The sequence below is a fragment of the Amphiprion ocellaris genome, chromosome 17, assembly GCF_022539595.1.
Source record: "Amphiprion ocellaris isolate individual 3 ecotype Okinawa chromosome 17, ASM2253959v1, whole genome shotgun sequence".
Taxonomy (NCBI): Eukaryota; Metazoa; Chordata; class Actinopteri; family Pomacentridae; genus Amphiprion; species Amphiprion ocellaris.
The window spans coordinates 10,084,686-10,104,181 of record NC_072782.1 but is presented as its reverse complement, the minus strand read 5'-3'; the positions used below and the strand labels follow the sequence as shown (position 1 = coordinate 10,104,181).

Sequence of the window (19,496 nt, the reverse complement as noted above, 5' to 3'; positions counted from 1 at the left end):
ATGTTGGTCATGTGTGAGAGTCTAAGTTGATTGTTGGGTTCTAGCCCCAGCAGCCAGATCCTGCCAAATATCCAAATACTTCTGTAATGACTATTAATAGTATCAGTCACTGCATATGCATGCGTCTTTATGTGCCACTCATATGAGGGGTAAATGCTTTTGTTGTGCTCCAGCATCTAATGTCACACTCTATAGGATGCAAGAGGCTATAATGACAGTCACAGCAAAGATACATTACTAACTTGTGAAACTCAGATCTCGCTGTGGGAAAAATTTACATAAAATGCACAGGCTTCTAGTTTCTATTTCTCTGAACACAAAATGAAGTTTTCTTTCATTTTTCTTTTGCAGTGTTTTCACTCAGGAGGAAATGGAATCTGTGATTAGTGCGCTATATTGCAGCTGTCCAGGGTGTCACTTTCCTGATGTAGTTTTTTATTAATATTTTGCTGACAGTCTGCCAGGCTGTCTAGTGCATTACCACAAATGATGGCCAAGTGGAGAACGAAAGGTGGTGAAAACATTACAAAGACAATTCAAAACATATATATTCTTACACTATTACTGAGTGAGGAATCTGATGAAGCAGGAAATGTGACACATTGCTCCTGGCAGTGTAAATAAAAGATCCTTGATTGTATTTTCATTGACTGTGCGTCTTAGAAACTTGCTACAATTTTATTGACTAAGAAATTTTACCCCTATATAAAGCAATAAGCTGTTTTTATTTTCCTTATTTTGTGTGTTTTTGCTCAATACTGCAATTGTCACAAGGGTTTCCTGTCAGCATTGTGCTTTGCCTTCAACACACAAGATGAGCCAGCAGAAAAGTGCAACCCCTTTGTTTTGTTTGTGCAGTAATCTCTTGTTTACATCCGAGATGGATAATGCAATCCAAATCATGACAGTAGGCTATTAAGTTATTAATTATAAGTAAAATTGCATTTTTAATTGAGTCCTGCTTTGTAGAACGCTTCTGCTGTTGTAGCATTCATGCTTGATTACTGTAGTAGTGCTTATGCTGGAGGAAATTAGCCATTCTAAAGTCAGGATATTGGAGCCATTGTTCTCCTTCAGATTTCTGTCCAGAGTCTGTACACTTAGGTAAATGTAATTTGTTGAGTTGCTAGTTTCTGAAGTTGGACTGAAACTCTTAAACAAAAACTGTTCACCTTTGATAAAATTAAAATATGTACCCAAGCGTCTTGATGGACTTACTGTAATTAAAAGATTCTAAATATGATATATTTGTGCATCTTGATGTCCCTATGCTCATTTACTACACTTAAGTTAATCGAGTTAATTATTCTGGAATAGGCAATTCCCCACACACAAACATTCCTTTTCATTGCTTACACTTGTTGTTGGCCTGGGGAGGGACTAGATGTTCATGTCTTCTCCGATAAACATGAAATCCCCTGGTATTCTTTTCCACTTGTCAGCGTGCAGCTTCACCAGGAGAGCAGAACACATGTGGAGGATTGTTTGTTGCATGAAAAAAAACAAAAAAACAACCCAGATCTCTGTGTCATCTTAGCTTTGAATGCAAGTGGTGCGATGATTTGTGCTGATGATTCTAAGCGGGCATTTGACAGGACAGTCACATAAAGTCCTCCACATTGTTTTGTATTGTATCAAATAAGATAATTGACTTTAATTATTCTTTCTTTGACTCTCATCCTTCTTCCTCAAAATCCCAATGCCCATTTCTCCCCTCTCATCTTTCTCCTCGCACTCTCTTTGCCTCCTCGGCGTCTTCTGATCCTGATTAAAATGCACATTCTGACCTCTGTGCCTGACTCGCTTCTTCTCGGTTCCTAATCTATGCCTCCCTCTTCACCTCCCGTTCTCTGCCTCCTCCTCCCACCACTTCTCCCTCTGACTCTGAATTCCTTTTCTTGCAGTGTCCTGAGGGGCTGAGGCCAATGAAGGATGGCTCAGGTTGCTATGACTACTCCAGGGGCATTGACTGCACGGATGGCTTCAATGGAGGCTGTGAACAGCTGTGTCTCCAGCAGCTCGTGCCTCTTGAAGATGACCCCGGTTCTAGCAATGTGCTCATGTTTTGCGGGTGAGAATAACTTGCACAAAAAAAAAAAGAAGGGAAAAAAGTGTCAGCAGGTTGGGAAATGAAGGTTTCTCATGTAATAGGTTCAAACACAAGTGATGTTTCAATCAAGGAATTATTTCTTGAGAAAAATAACCAAAATAAACAGTGACTTAAAGAAAATGAAAGGCCTTGCAGCTGGTCGCCAGTGTTGTTATACTGTGGCGTTTCCAACAGTTTTCAGTTCTTTACTCAATTGTCCCAATGTGGAGCAAGAAAACATTTCCCAACACCATTATAAAAGCCCTCTGGGCCCATAAAGCAGGTAGAATAGATCAGTGGCTTCAGGCTTTTATGTCAGGTTTGTGTTTTTGTCAGGGGCATTCCACCACAACCAACTTTACTGTACCTTCCAACAAGACTCTGCTACTTTTGTTGCAACACACTGTTCTGCTTTCTTCTGATATATCCCTTCTTTAGGGGTATTTATACCTCAAGACTATTGCTGAGTTACTCTGTTTTGCAATGTATACAGTATATAACTACAATGTTTTGGCCATTTTGGAGAAGGTGGTGAAAGCTGCTTAATTCCTGGGTCCAGTGGTGCAATGAGTGATGCAAAGAAACTCTGATTACTTGACTATATGCAGATCCTGGCAACTTTTTTGAGATTTTTGGAGCAGAGGAAGCATTTTGACATATAAAGGATGTTGTGATTTTGCTTAACCCATGCCAGGTCCAGAGTGTAGAATGGCATTGTTTTTTCCCTGAACATCAGGTGCCCTTACACTGTGGCTGAACATGCCAACATCAAAATACAATTTCTCAAGTATCCCCAGTTAAATTCATGTGGATTTCAAGAAGAGCAACTCCGGAAGATGAATTTGTTTCTTGTCTTTTGTCTTCTTGTCATTGGACAATCACCAAACGGTGAATGATGCTTTATTTGATTAATCACTTAGCGATAAAGCTGAGATCAATCTGTAAAGTGGCTGTGCAGAGAAATGAAAGCTTTTTAAAACTGGCTGCTGGAATTAAAAGATGAAATTAATAACGTATGCCAAACAGCATTGCTCTTGCTCTGTAATTAGGCAAACTGTTTACAGAAAAAGGAAAAGGCTTTGCCTTCTTGCCACAGCAAGACACTGCTCCAACAACGACAGAGCTTTCCTTCCTACTGAAGCGACGAGACTTGATCAATTGCATGCGCCCGAACCTCAGCCCCAGCTAACACCAGTGGATACTAAGGATTTGTCTGTAAGGTAGCACTGTGCTGAAAAAATGGAGGCGATATGATAATTGTGACTAACTGCAGAGTCTGCTGAATTCCGCTTCATTGGAATCCGTTTTAAAACTGTTTCCAGCAGAGCGCTCATGTCCACAGTCTCCACAGTGATAATGGCACGTCCACTACTTCGTAAATGAAAAAGGCGTTTTGTCAAAAGCTACCACAGAAGGAGCCAGATTGATTACAAAAGGTAACAACCTGGAATTAGCAATGTGGCACAGCCAGGATTCATGGTGGGATTTAGCTGTGTGAGTACCTCATAAATAAATACATAAATAAATGACGGGTTACAAATGCCTTTTGTCATGTTCATTTCCTATGCACCTGTACGCACGCATCCTTTCATCTCACATGTAAATAGGTTTACATATGTTGCATATCATGGCGTGGCATTGACAGCTTTTTCCTCCTCCTCAGGTGTGTGCAGGAGTATAAGTTGGCTGGAGACGGGCGCTCCTGCCTCCTGCAGTCAGACAACTGTGAGGGACCAAAGTGCCCAAGGCAGGATGTCCGCTTCAATGACACCCTGTTTGGTGAGATGCTGCATGGATACAACAACAAAACCCTGCAAGTCAACTTGGGACAGATTTTCCAAATGACCTTCAGGTAACTAGAGTACAAGCACACATACTACACTTACACAAATGCTCACCCATTGTCAAAATAACATCCAGATACTATTTGTATTTTTTTCTTATATTGTTAATGACTCTGCAGTATAGTGTTATTGCATTTTTTTTAATCTTGTCTAGACTTTTGTCTTGTCTTTTTGTGCTTTTTTTTTTGGCTGTCTCCTTTGTCTTTTTCTACTTTTCTTTTTTGAAAAGCATTGTTCTGATTACATTCATCCGCGCATGTAGACACTCACAATCCTCCCTTGAGATCTGCTGTTTCACACCTTAACTGTTTTACTGCATCTCCGAAGACACATCATCTGGAGTAGCAGTTGTCTCTTATCAGTTTTGGGTTGTAGGTGAGATAGGAAGGCTCGAAACCTCAGTGGAGCATCTCTGAGAATCAGCAGTCAGGGTTTGTTGCTGGGTTGCTGCATCTGTGTTTACGCAGATGTGTGTGTGTTTTTGTGAGTGTACATACGTGTAAGAGGAAAAGTGAGAGGGGTATGAGGGAGTAATGACTGCGTGAGGATTGAGACTTATCCCATAGCAGTTCTCCTTAAACTGTCAGGCCTCTGAAAACCTGGCTGCCTCTGATAAGTCACATGCTGCCTGTGATGAAATGCTTGGTAGAGAGAGATGATGAGGGTCTATCTATGCACAAATACGGTACACGCAGGAAAACATGCTCAACATATATCTCACATTTTCTGTGAGGTTTTTCTTTTTTTCTTTTCTAGTTACTCACTCTCTGGCATGCTTATTATGCAGGGGCACATTTGTCAGCGACGTGGCCATGAAATGCTTTTCATCTCTTCTGCCTGGCCTTTGGGTCACAAAAGTTTCTCTCAGCTCAAAACAACCACATGATGTGTCTGCTGTAGGGTCCGACTCTTTGTATACTGTTATGAATTAGGATTTTTGCAGGACTATAATGAAAGAGGAGAGAAATTTCATGTCTCTCTTTTTATTAATCCTTTGAGATCATGATGGGTTTTATTTGAATGTATCTGAAATTTCTTTGGGCGTAGTCAGATGCCATACAATTAAGATCTCCTTGTGTGCAGGAAGGCCACAGATTAATGTTTTCTAGTCTGCAGCATTGCACTATTATTTTTAATTTAAATTGCCCACAATTTTATATTCAAAGGAGCCATGAAAAATTATTGCAATGTGACTAATGCTAAGGTCAGGACATTTGTGAGGTTCTTGTGTCTGAAGTCCTCTCTTAGAAAAGTGCTATAATTCAGGTAGTGTAGTTTCATAGAATTCCATAAAGTAGTATTGCAGTAATCCACAGAAAATATAACCACATAAAGCAGTTTTAAATGACATTACATTGCATTTATTGCAGTGATTGTGTCTGCAACTCTCTTTGAGGAAGTTTTTCAGATAGAAAAAAAGCAACCAAACAGGTAAAATATTACCAACTTGGAAGCATCGGGCTGCTGCGTTTTTATTTTTTAAAGATGATTAAAATAAAGTCCTTCTGATAAAATAAAATGCTAAGAATACAATTCTGATATGTTTTTTTTTTTTAAATTTAATGCATGGAAGAGATGTCATCCAGTTAGTACAGTGTACAGAAACGACTGGTAAAGGTTTCATTGTTTGTCTTCTTTCTTCTTGTCTCTGTACCGAAGGATCGCATGTCATACAGCGGGACCCTTTGACGCGCTGATTGGAGTAAAGCGCTATAGTGTTTAAAGGGAATTGCTATATTTGATCACCTCAAGAGCTGTAAGCTGAAAGGAGCTTAATATCCATCTTTAGAGAATTTGCAGGAATGATTGACACATCTACAGAATAATATGTGAGGAGAACTAAAGGCCTAATGTTTCCCAAAGCTTCAAGGGGCTAAACCAGTTGGGAACTGCCTCTAATACACTAAACAGGGCACAGTTTGACAGATAAAACAAAGGCACAGATTGAGGATTTTAAACCAGGGGAAGGAGACAGTCTTGATCCATTTGCCCTCAAGCAGCTGGGAACACAGCGGGTTTTCTGCCTCCAGACTCCGGCTCCACACACTGGGCTGTATCAAACTATGGGAAGCAAAGAGATTTGCAGTGAAGCCAGGGCTCTGCTGAGGTGATACAAATGACAAGTTTAAACTAGACAAACACGTTGGCAGCCTCAAGAGACACTGCACAAGCAATGGAAGATATATATCTTATTTTTGGAATAAACATTTAAAGAAAAAAGAACAGCAGATGAAGTAATCTATGTGGCACTCTACAAATAGGAGTTAATTTCATTCTTATAAGACCTTGTTGTTTTCAACAAATACCATTTCTTTAAATAAAGCCTTCCTAGCTGACAAGTGTTGCATTTGTTGAGTGCTGAAATCAAACCTTCAATCAAACCCTTAAAAAGTAATAAATCATCAGACTGTAAATTGCAGAGGAGAAATCACAAGTGCATTAACATTTCCATTTCTGCCGTCTTAATGGTTGCCCTGCCTCTGTCCAGCCTAAAGTTGTTTGGCAAAGTCCACACACAGTGATAAATAGTGTTGATTAATAACCATAAGCTGCTGTTTTCTTTTGCTGTATGACAGAAATACAATGTACAGTTATATCATCATACCTCAACAGATACAGCTGTAACTAAATGTTGCAGAAATTAGCCTCACACGGCTGCACCAAGCAGTAATGTAGGATAAATGTGTCGCCTGCAACACACCCAATGGTAGAAACTACATTTTATGAATAAAACTGTCATTAATTTAGGGGCACCATTCTCAGCTTGCCTGAGAAAATTATCATTTTAGACTGAATCTCAAAGAGACTGATTAAAATGAAGTTGATCAGTCGGTTATCTGAAAGTCTTCTTCTGATTTCATTGACCTCCAGTTCCACAAAACAAAGACATACACGGTAGAACCAATGATAATTATATACGACATTTATAAACTAATACTAAGAACAAATAATGAACAACAACAGACAGTGAATAAATGAATGAATAAATACAGATAAACTAATGAACTGTGATCGTCACTGGAAGCAGTTGGCAGAAAGGTGATGAATTTAGAATTACTTTGAAATTGGAACACCAATTGTAATTTATAAATTCACCTTTAGCAGAAGGAAAATGAGACTTGCGTAGTCTTTGTAATAAGTGAGAGAGAGGTCGCTGCAGGATGTGGAGCTGTGACGATCTGCTCAATGACTTGGTTCAGGAACACAGAGACAAAGAGGCGCTTTGGCAGGTTTGCATTCAAAAGTGTGCCGAAGTAAAAACACTGAGTCAAAGCTCATAGTTACGAAGAAAATATTCACGCTGTTGTAGTATTAAAGTTAAGTTATTCATTTCTTTAAACCAGCATAAGAGAATCCAGTTTTAAGCCTTTGTTTGAATTAACTCTTCATGAATTTCTCTGAGCTCAAGCCCTCTTCTTCTATTTTTAAGAGTGTTTTTCAAGCACAAGCCCATTGCATTCCAATGACTTTCCTCTATATCGAAAGTTTTGGAGCCAAATTCAAATCAGCATCTAACCAATCATGGATGTGTTCCTCCCAAGGGGTGGTGTTGAGCTTCACTGTCCAGGAGAGGTCAGAGGCCAAATACCTTTAGAACTTACTTTTAGTTCATTTCTTAAATGTACAAATCCAATTGTTCAATATCTATGACAATCACAGATCTAAACTGCCACTGAATAAAGGATTAGAATGACACCAATCATAATATGTTTATCTCATATGGTTCCTGAGATAATAGTTAAAGGTGTAAACATAAGAATAAACTTACAAATTGTAGACTTTAGGCTACATGAAAGTAAATTTATAACATGGCTAAAAATATAAGCATACACATTCAATACAAGCCTATACATTCATTAAGAAGAAAAACAAGACCTAAGAAGTATATATGCTTAGATTGAAAAGTCTTTCTCTGAATGTATGGCTGTGGTTTGTGACAGAGAGAAGGGAGGTGTTGGTGTCATATGTGTGCTTCTCCACAAACACTTTAGATTTGATATGTTCTTCTTCCATACTGGTCCTCATCAACCTGGTAGTCCAGATTGCCGCTCCGGTGATGCTGCATTTTCTTAATGTTCTGATTTATAAACTGTTCAGTTCATTCCTGCATACCAAGCTCTGTGTGTTGGGTAGGGTGATCAGAAGGTCACCATGAAGAATTTCAATCCGCTTCTGCAGAGGTGTGGTTTTCCTCACAGTTGACACTTTATGACCCTTATCAGATTCTAGAGGAGGTAGGAGGCATCCTGTTGTCTCCAAGAGAGCCGTGACTGGTCCTTTATTAGCAAACATCCAATCAGCAGATGTTCCATTTGGATGTGAGTTTTAAGTTAGCTGTCTTCTGAAATTGTTTCCTACCAAATTTACAGCTTTGTCAAAGGGTCTCTGGATCTTGGTTCTGGAATGTTCTGCTGCTAAGTCCGCTACACAGTCAAGGTTGGAAATGACTGATGAATACTCATTAAAACTGGGTTAGGCAGTGTTTTTTTTTTTGTCTGTGCCATGGGGCAAAAATTCCATTATAGCCTTTCAGTATGTTCTAATGTAAATGGTTTTAGAAGAAACAAGACTTCTGTGCCTCTTCTTGGCTTCATTTTTCAAGATTTAGCCCATGACAGCAAACTTTGGCCAACCACAGTGCTTTTCACCGCAGTCAGATGAGATAGTATAAGGAGGAAGTCTGCAGCAGGAGTAGGGTGTGGTGGCTGAATGGATTTTGCAGAGGACATTAACTCAGAAGAGTGGGGTTTAAGTCCAGTTAGAAGCAGAAAATGAATGTTGACTTGTGGCTCGACCCTTTTTGCAAGAGGCCTGCATGTGCTCATCTGTTTGGAGAGGCTTAGGACAGAATGGGGAAATGGAAGAACCGCAGGAGCGTCCCATTTTCCAATTCTGGCTTTGTTTGTTTGTTTTCTGCCTTTTCCAGATTTCTATGTGCCATGGACACAATTCAGTTCTAGCTGAGGCCTAATAGTATATACAGAAGGATTTTAAACCTACACTCTGTACCTATACTCTCAAGGAGTAGTCAAAGCTCCCCACTGAATATCTAATCAAAAAGGCATTGTTTCAAGTCACTGAACATTAAGTTAAATGGCCACTCAGCAACTCTCCGTCCACTCTTTCTGCGACTATAAATTAGTCAGGTCTTGTGGTTATTTATCTTTCCAGGAAGGTAAAGTACACTTTGTCTGCAGAGAGAAGTCTGTAAAATACTGAGAGAGAGCCAGAATTTCCTCTTTCCCATCTCAACCTCCATTTTTATTACACCTGTGCAATTTGTAGCTTCTCCTGGAAGCTAGAAAAATTTCCATGCTAATTGCGAGATGCATACTCAACCGTACTTATATGGTTCCCCGAAGTTAAAGGCACACTTGGCTGATTACATGCAGATGACAGGCAAAGTGCACTTCCAGTCTGATGTGCCTGTTTGGATAAATAACGCACATGTCTCCAGGCGCAGAGTGCATCTGAAATGGAGCACAAAAACCATTTATACAGACCGACCTACTGTACACAGTTCAGTAGTTTTAGGAGAGGGGAGGGAAAAGAAAAGAGGAGGGAAAGGAAGGAACAAAGAAGTTACTCTCTGAATCAATGATTGAACTCAACGGCAAACTAGGAGGATAAATGTTTTGTTTATTCGTAACCACTAGGTATTTTAAATACATCAAAATTGGACTTCCATCTTTGTTTTAATGAGCTTGATCGGATTTATTCCAGTTAACATTTGAAAGACGTTTTCTTAAGCCATTCATCATTCCAGGTTTAAGCAGACAAGCTAAGCACACAGGAGTATTATACTTAACTCCCAGTGGCTCTAATTAGACATGTGTATTATGGCATGTCATCTCACTTATTCCACTTATCAAAACCACTGTGTCATTTGTCAGAAGAACACTTACTTTGTCTTCTGAACGACTTGCTCCCTTAAGATTCTTCCTCGCTCTCCGTGTATTTATAGCAAAATGTTGCACTTTTTATTCTCATCGTTTTCTACACTTTCCCTCCACACCATCTTTGATATGCAGATGCGAATCATATTCTGCAGCCTTCCGCCCCTTTTATCTCTCACCTCCACAGTCTGCTGATTCCCTCTTTCTCATAACACCCCATTCCTCTGCATCAGCAGCTCCAAGTGAAATATTAGATGATTGAGATGAATTATATCATTTGAGCCACAGCTTCACAGGTATTGTGGTAATATGAAATACTACTCCGTGATTTATGACTGTTTTGCATACATTTCGTTTTAAATTGATCTCACTTTGCGCAGCCTGTTGAAGTAAGTCGGCGCGGTGATTTTTTCATATTGCCGTTATGAAATTACAGACTAATACAACGTCATGCAAGCATGCACTTGTGTGATAAAGTTACATGTGTTAATGCAAATGCTACGACTGAGAAAATGCTCATTACAGTCCAATTGCGACATGAAAGATATGAATCCATCCAAGTGAGAATGTAAATGTAGCTGTCTGTCCTTTTAGAGTTTTCTTTCAGGGAACTGACAGTGGATTTCAGACTAATTAATTAGTTGTTTTTTTTTGATAGCATTTAATATCATTCAGGTGTTGAATGCTTTTTTGTTATTTTAAAATACTTCCCTACAATCATGTGTTTTTGTTTAGAGGTCCATGTGATATATGCACAATAATATCTTCAGGAGTGAGCCACACTAGCAACAGGTGGAGAAAAGCAAGGGTGTGAAGGTTGTCTGCATGGTTGTCTATCAGCCCTGAAGAATACATTTTGGGTGCTGCCAAATGAATCTCACACACACACATATAGTATGACTTGCACAAAATGCGAATGTCAATTTAAAGCAAATAAAACTAGCAGAGAGACAGCATTCACTTGCGGTCAGTCACTGGAGAGACCCAGGTTATCCAAACATTGCACTTACCACTAACCAAGTTGAAGAATCCACTGGAGGAGACAGATACAATAGGCTGGTTGTCGCAGGGCAAGCAAATTTAAACATTTAAAAAGGTATTTTTTTGGACCTGATTCAAAACAATCCTCTTGGAAAACAAAAACGCATCGAACAAAATGTACATAAATCAAGTTTGGACAAAAGAGATCTGATCCAAACAGGCCCAACAGATGCCACTAGAGAGAGAATACAAACACTGACAGCAGAATGCTTCACCACCTAACGAGCAGCAGCGGTTAGAAGGAGCAGCATCATCTTTCTTTGTGTTTTACAGTCCACACTCCCCGTCTCACCTCACAACCTCCTTTATTTTCCATGAATAACCACATGATGAGAGCTGATAGTGAGTGTGCTTGGATACACTTGGGCATTTAATGTATGAACGCAGAGGCCAGCTGTAATGGAAGAGAACCCTATTACCAGAGCTGATAATTGATAACAATTTGCTGTAAAGCTGTCATGAAAAAAACAAGACATGTCATTACCCATGTATGTCAGTCACATCCTGTAAAGTTGAAAGCTGTCAACATAGATGCATAAAGTCACTTAGGAGAAATATGTTATCACACACGTCACACTGAGAAATTAGTCGTTCCCAAGCCGAGATCACGCGTTCGTCTTTTTGATAAACGTTCCTTTAATAGTCGCGCAGCGAGAATGCACAGCGGTGACAACCGTTAGAAGTGTGGGTTGTGACAAACGAGAAGCGGTGGTTAAGACGGAGAAGAAAAAAGAAGCTTCACCTGCTTTGTGAGGGTGACGCTGCCACTCTAGTCACCCTGACACATTTTACTGAAAGGGAAAAGATACAGTAAGGAACAAAACACACAGAAACCGCTTTTGATAGGCACTCTGTTACAAACTCCTCATCACCGCTCACCCCTCAAACTAAGACGACACCACAACATGAATAATTTGTGAATCTGGCAGCCCACGAGGCTCACAGGCATCAACACAGCTACATTTCTGTGTTCCTCGGTAATTTTCGGTAATTATCTCCTTAGTGCGCACACGGTAGCTTCTCCTGGGGAGTTGAGTCAACAAACATTATAAGGCATTTTCTTCCCACATAATGAGTAGCCATGAGACAGTGAGACAGACTGCTGAGGTGAAGGGTTAAGCTGCTCAAGGTTGATGAGAAGCTTCTTAATTCTTTTCTTAAAATAAGTTGTCTGCTTCGGGGGCTTTTTTAAGTTTCCAATATTGAATTTACCTTTTTATTCTCATCTGAGCACAAATGTGTGTGGGTGTGTGAGGCAGATGTGTGAACTCACACAGGGATACGAGTGTGACATGCTGCTGATGAGATGTTCAGATATGAATATTACATACATCCATACATATGTTAAACTAATTCATTCATAATTATTTTGAGTTACTTAATATGTTGTTGTCTGCTTTTTTATAGAATACATTTAAATTTTTGCTAGCGTGGAAACACAATACAGTAAACTGATTATTGGAACAGTAGTCATTGTAGTGGGTATAGTTTAACTCATCCGTCACTCAAACAGTCCTCTATTTTCATGCATGAAGGTTAGATTAGTAGTACCTACCGCTTAAACTTTAAAAACTATATTTTCTATTTGAAGTTTTCTCCAGCTGAGATAACCCCTCATGAAGCCATCAGTGTTATCTATGCTTGGGCTCCGAGTCTATCATTTCTTCACAGAAAGCCTGTACTACTAACTGGGGTCATGGTATTTGAAAGATGTGGGTGTTTACCAAGCATTGACAATCTTTTGGATGATGCTTTTGAGTTGCATTATGGGAAGTGTAGGTTCTAACATTTGAAGTGTGACCTGTGCTGAGATCACATTTACACCCACATGCATTGTGTATCTAGATAAGACAAAATAAAACACAAAATGTCTCGAAATAGGAACTCAAATAGATCTAATGTCAGGAGGTGTTTGGATCTTAGCCAGGTGTAGATACAATCTGTACATTTTAGCCACATTCTAGATAACCTCTGTTAACATATAACGCTAGCTTTTGAAAAAAGAAAAAAAGTCCCATCACAAACATGCTTATTAGTGCAAAAAATGTGAATGCAAAGCCCTGCACTCAGATATTGACTGCAATATATTCATATTGCTGTAATTATGTCAGGTGTAAATGGAGTCTAAAAGCCAGATTATAACAATACTGCTGCATCTACACTGATAGTTTATTTTATTTTAGCTTCCGTAGTTTATTCACTAATTTCTACCTTTATAAAATGCGATGTAAGCAAGTCTGTCTTTTATTATTCTGCTTCTGGCCTGATACTTTTTTTAGGTTTTCTCTCTATTCCAGAGAGCCAGAGTTGCTTAGTCTTAGATTGATTATGTTCATTTTGTTGTTTTCTTATATTTGATTGGCAATTCTTTTTATCCAACAAAGTTAGTAAAGGTGATTGTTTTACCTTGCTGACATGTTTCGACTACATCTGCAGTCTTCTTCAGAGCATCGTTCGACGTGTGATGATGTGTCCTTTTTATCAAGTGACCGGTCTTACAGATCTGTCAGAATCAGTCAGACCGGCCACACCCAACGCTGTCCGATAGTCTCTGGAGGACAGAGTGCCAGGTGTGCGAGAGGGCGTTCTCAGAAGAAGACAAAAAGAAAAAGCCAATCAAGAAAACAAAAAATCGGCCATCACGGACCACTGCAAGAGATATAACCACATTATGGACTGGGACAAGGGGAGGATTTTAACATCGGGGCCCAACAAGTACAAGAGGTGGATTAAAGAGGCCATAGAAATCAGAAAGTGGGCGATTCCATGAACCAGGACGAGGGGGCTTACACCCTCTCGCACACCTGGAACTCCATCCTCCAGAGACCATTGATCGGCGTTGGGCGTGGCCAGTCTGACAGATTCTGACAGTTCTGTCAGAATCTGTCACACCGGTCACCTGATAAAAAAGGACACATCACCACTCGTCGGATGCTGCCCTGAAGAAGCCTGCAGACGTAGTCGAAACATGTCAGCAAGGTAAAAGAATCCCTCTTACTAACTTTGTTGGATAAAAAGAATTGCTAATCAAAAGTTGCTTAGACTTGATTTTTGTTGCACAACTCACACAAAAAGTCTTGATTTCCTTAAATGCTGACTTTTGCAGATGGTTTGATTTTTGTTTTGTTTTTTGTCCACGTGAAACATGTAAAATTATTCGTTCATTTACATTTTAACAATAAATTTGCGGGCTAAATGTCAACAAAACCGAAGAAACTTTAACAGAAGGAAAAGCGTCTGTTTTTCTCAGCAGCTGAATTCCTGGAAAGTTTGGCTTTTGTCCACATATTGACAACTGGGTAAAGGGAGTTTAACAAAACAAAAAAGAAAAAAAACCCCTGCTGCATCTGTAAGTGAAGGTTCTTACAGCCGCAGTGATTTCTCCGTGTTTATGACTGGGATGACATAAGGTGAGCATGTTTGGGAGACTGCAGAGGCTTTGCGTGTGGTGCTCAAACATTTGTGTGGGTTTGTGTTTACGTTTGTGTGGGTACGTGTTTGCTTGTGTGAGTTGGTGCACGTGCGCATATGTGAGCATGATCACTCCCAAGGCACTCGCTGTCTGCTCAATAACTCACATGGTAAGGCAGGACCTAATAGACCCGAGCTTAATATCAGCTAAGGCTTATAGCCGACTACCTGCTGTTTGACGGGAGAGAGAGAGGGAGGGAGAGAGGTGGATTGGTAGAGGCAGTGATAAGGCTTGAGGAAGAAAATGAATAGGAAAATAAATGAAAAGAGAAAAAGCTAAATCAAAAGAGCAAAGCTGGGCAAAAGTTACGGAGCGAGACGCTAGGAAAGAGTAATTGTGGGAGAAAAGCAAAGGAGTCGAAAACAGCAGTAGGGCAGCAAATGAGGCTTCTTAAGCATGCTGGACTGTGAGAAAGTAGTCAGACATCACATACAGATGTAGGTAAATTACGTGGGAGAGCGGGAGTATGCAAATAGTCCATGCTGCAAGGAATTTTCGGCTCAGATAAGGTCCAGCCTGCACACCAACACTCCCTGCACATCTGTATGTAACATCAAATTATTGTGTCCTTCCTCTTTTCCTTTGTTAGGAATGGGTCATTAAGTTGGGGTCGTCTTCTTTTAGAAAATATTACACATAATGTCCATAGTCACTCAACCAAGCTAGTATGTCTCTTCAGTCTTGACACAGAAGCAGGCATTTGGTTGCAGTTGGTATTTCCTTTTTTTTTTAAGACAACAAAGGCATAAATCCTGCTGTCTTTGTTGTGCAGTTTTCTTGTATTTATTTATTTGTCTCTTTATGTGTCTGTACTCCATTCAGGAGGTTTGTGGTTAATGTCCTCTTGATATTCTTGGCTGAAGAGACCGTGTAATGGACACAAAAGTGAATCACTTTACATAGCATTGCGGCCTTAAAGAAACATTTTTTCTTCTTAACTATTGGGGCATTTTGTTCACAAGAGAAGTATGTGATGCTGCTAACTTACATGAGACTGACAGATGTCCTTGTTTTTATGCAAGCACATTCTGTTCCTTACATTTGAAGAAAAGCTTTGCCCGTCAGTCGTAATTTGCCACATCAGTAGATGCTTTGCTATGCCATTTTTTGCAGTTGTTTTTCAAGAAGACATAGCAATCTAGGTGACCCATTCAGGCAGGGATTTTGCAAATTCTTGTTTGCAAAGGAATCATCAGTATGATCTGATGTCTGGTGAGCAAATGTGTTTTCTCACATGTTTTCTATGCAGTTGCCGTTGGATACAGGTCAGGACACATTAAACATATTGGATGTTGCCTATGTCGAAGTGGTTTTCAGTCATTGTCACTTACAGTTATTCAGCTGTTCAGAAAACATTCTCAGACAAGCAGAGAGGAGGAGAAAGGGAATTGTTCTACCAAAGCATTTCAATCTTAGTCTCACCAGTCCATAAAACATATCCAACCTACGCTGTCTATGCTTGAAGGATGTATTCAATATAGACAAGAACAATAAATGATATGTGTGTTGTTAGTTAAAACAGATTCTATCACATAATTGTAGCTTAGATGATACAATAAATCTCCAAATGCTCACTTACTTTTAGATCTTTTTGGAAAGTATATAAATAAATTACCTGATTTAACTGGCTCAGTTAGCACATAAGATTAATTTTAATGTAGACTTGCCTGAAGTTATCCAAGACACAGGTTTTCTGCAAGGCTGGCTCCGTGGTGCAGCATCATTTTTACAGTTGTGGTTTAATGCACAGACCCAAGACATCAGGTTAGGTTAATTAGGTTAGGCGACCCTAATTTAGCCATATAGAAGCACAAATCAGTCAGCCCTGTGATTGAATGATTCTAAATGAGAAAATGATATCTTCGTGTCAAAGATGAAAAAAGAATCCACCACCATATACAGGCAGAAATTCATGACTCCTGTTCGACTTAATAGCCAATTCATCATTTAAATGAAAGTGTGTTTTTCATTGATTAAGTAGCCTCTTCATTTGTCCACCTGAAATTAATACACAGAAAATTTGACAGCACTTTTAATTTACTCTGCATGTTTTGTTTTGTTTTGTTTTAGTAAACTCACTCACACACTCTCTGAAGCCTCAACCTTGAGGAGTCATGCATTTCTATTTCACATAAATTAACAAATTTAGTGTGTTTAAATAGCTTAGCTGTGATGCTGTTCTGCAGGCACGCTACGCTGATAAAATCCCTTGCATGTGCAGCAGCGAGGGAATCAATAGTACACTGGAGGGTGAAAAATGAGAATATACAGCATACGGCATCAAACGCTCAGCCTCACATTGTGACGGAGTTGCCTTGAAGGGTGTAGCTAACAAAGCCGGTGCTCCAAAATGATTCAGCTGCCGAACTCTGAAGGAACGCTGCATGGAGTAACTTGGGGGCCAGTTCTAAATCTGGAATTAGCAGCTAGATGTTTTTAGTGTAGATTAATGAACTTCTACTGCAGCAGTGAACTGGAGGGTGGCAACACTTCTAATTTTCTATCCCCTCTGGACAGCTATCTGTCTTAACTCTTCCCCTTCACCATCCTTCTCTCCCTGTCACTCTGCCCTGCTTTCCCAAGATTGTTGCCTTGTGCTGTAAATTTACTATTCATAAATTATTCATAAATATCAATTCATAAATAGAAGGCAGTTCCAAGCCATTTTTCAGTTTTATTCAACCAAATGAAATTTGCTACATTGAGATTTCGCCCACACTCACTTCTGCAAGGCCATACTATAAAGCAGTTAATTTCCACTCCTGTGATGTGATTTCCTGAGCCTGCCTTTCAAGATGGTGACTACAAAAAACAGCTCTGCGTCAGTTAGTTATATCCCACTGACAGACAGAATACCAGATAACGTAATAACATTTAATCGTGCCTTCATGTTAGTCATATTACCTTGTAATTACACTGTAAAATGAAAGAATAACAAGGCTGCCTTGCTATCTTGGCCCATTACTGCTGATCAAATACAAGATGATAGCACTAAGGGAAAATTGCGATGGGACTCATAAACGTCCTTTGTATATCTTTTGTGTATCTGGAAGGCACAAAATATAGAAGGCCTTGATAAAAGCACTCCCTCTTTAGTAATGGTTGCACACCGTCTGCATGCAGAGACACACACATACAATAAACCCATAGAAATAAATTCATGCGCATCGAGGTCTTCTGTCTGAGCTTCGGAGCTAGCTTTAGTCTCTGCACTTGTTTTATTGAGCAAAGACTCCCCGGTGAGAATTTCTCAGTCCACAATCACCATTCTGGCAGCAGCATACAGATCTGAAATGCTAGTCGGTTTGTTCTATTGTCTTTATCAAAAGGACAGAAACTAAAGAACTTGTTGTGTTTTTGCCTGTTAAATTGTCTCTCTGTCGGGAAGAAGATGTCCAAACTGCTCTGCTTTCTCCATCGCGTTGCCAAGGAAGACAAGACAACTTCCATTATATTCTGTTGTCCTCTAATCTAGTGCTAGCAAGTGCTGCCGTGCTTTCGGGGTGACGACATGAGAGTCTGTCAAGGATGGAAATTTTTACCACTGGTTAGGCTTCCTTGTAAAACTGTGGTGTCTGTGTTTGAGCAACTAAGAGCGAGAGAGAGAGAGAGGAAAGGGTGGAGAGAGAAAGGAAGATAGAGAGTGAAGTTTGTTTGGATGGGTCGACACAAATGGAGGAGGTTTGTATCAAGTGAGAAAGTACAAGTGGAATAACAAAGTAGGAAAGCTATGGCTCTAATCAGTTCCACAGCTAGCTGGCCTGCATGCCCCCTCACTCTGCATTACCAGGCTTCATCTCTATGGTAATGCTCCTGGCCACCAGGGTTCATTTCCACAATTTCCTTAGGCAAGCCAACAGAGATATCAAGGTACAAAAAAAGTCTATGCGCACTCACATTGTATTTCAATTGTATACATGACTCAGGGGAATGAAAGTGAGGTTGAGTGGTTATGTGTGTGTATGTGCACATTGGAGTGTGTGTGTGTGTGTGTGTGTGTGTGTGTGTGTGAGAGAGAGTGAGATTGGCTAATGGGGAGAGAGAGTGACAAAAACAATGTGTAATGTAATACTGTACAGCAAGAAACATAACATAATATAATAAAACACATCTTGCTGCCTTCCTACTCAACATATGTGTGTGTGTATACTCTGTGTGTGTGTATATATATATATATATATATATATATATATATATATATATATATATATATATATATATATATATATATATATATATATATATATATATAGCTGTACCTACTAGTGTAGTGAAGCTTGCACATAAACACATGCACACAGTCACTCGTATACACAAACGCCTCCATTAGGGCCTGTTTCATTCACAGCATCAACTCCCAACCCTAATCAATATTAGCCATGACAAGTCACCAGATCTCCTCCTCTCATTGGAATCATTTATCAACTGAGCTGAGGCTGCAGCTGTAATAAGAGATTGTAACACAACTCTCAAGGTAAACACCGCTGATTGTTTTATTACACTATGAATTAGCCCCCCCTTTTTTTAACGCTGCCCTTCAATAACTCTTTAATTCCTCATCCGGGGACCCTGTGCCCTGGGTGACACTGGGTGCTCTGTCTCTGTTATGACTCATCTGACTGGCCCCCGTTTATTCAAATAACAGATATTACAGCTGTTAAGTGTATTACATGCAATTGGATCGGCTACACACCCAGCTCTCATAAATCTTTGATTGCGCAGTTCGACAAATTGGCGGCTGGATCTCAAGGGCAAGTGTGGCAACATTTCCAAAGCAATAGTTGGAGAAACGTCAAGAGGAGAGCCAGTTGGATTGATTGATATCGTGGGATGACACATTAAATGTTTATTTAGAGATTATGTGATGTAGAAATATAATTCAGCTATGTTCATTTAGCAATTACTGTAAATTTGAAACCTGCAATGGAAACTTCCTCTGTCTTCCTTCTATTACATGTAACTGTCTCCACAATTACTGTATCAGGAGAAATCTGGATATTGTTTTCCGTCAGACAAATTAAATTCAGGAGCAGATGTCTGGGCTAGTCCAGTCAAATTATCTGCATTGGATATGAAAAAATTTGTGAGACCTGACCCTTACATTTGATTTTTTTTTTTTAACGATGTTGTACAAGCGCTGCACAATCCTACAA

General features: G+C 39.6%; 1 protein-coding gene across 2 annotated transcripts in view; it reads left to right on the top strand.

Annotated features, from left to right (window-relative positions):
* Positions 1-19,496, top strand: part of LOC111578237 (astrotactin-2) — a 398,862-nt gene that overhangs the window by 304,210 nt on the left and 75,156 nt on the right. For both annotated transcript variants that reach the window (XM_055019355.1, XM_055019354.1), the window contains exons 12-13: positions 1,905-2,071; positions 3,753-3,941. In XM_055019355.1, coding sequence (XP_054875330.1) covers positions 1,905-2,071; positions 3,753-3,941 — 356 coding nt within the window. The remainder of the gene's footprint in view (positions 1-1,904; positions 2,072-3,752; positions 3,942-19,496) is intronic.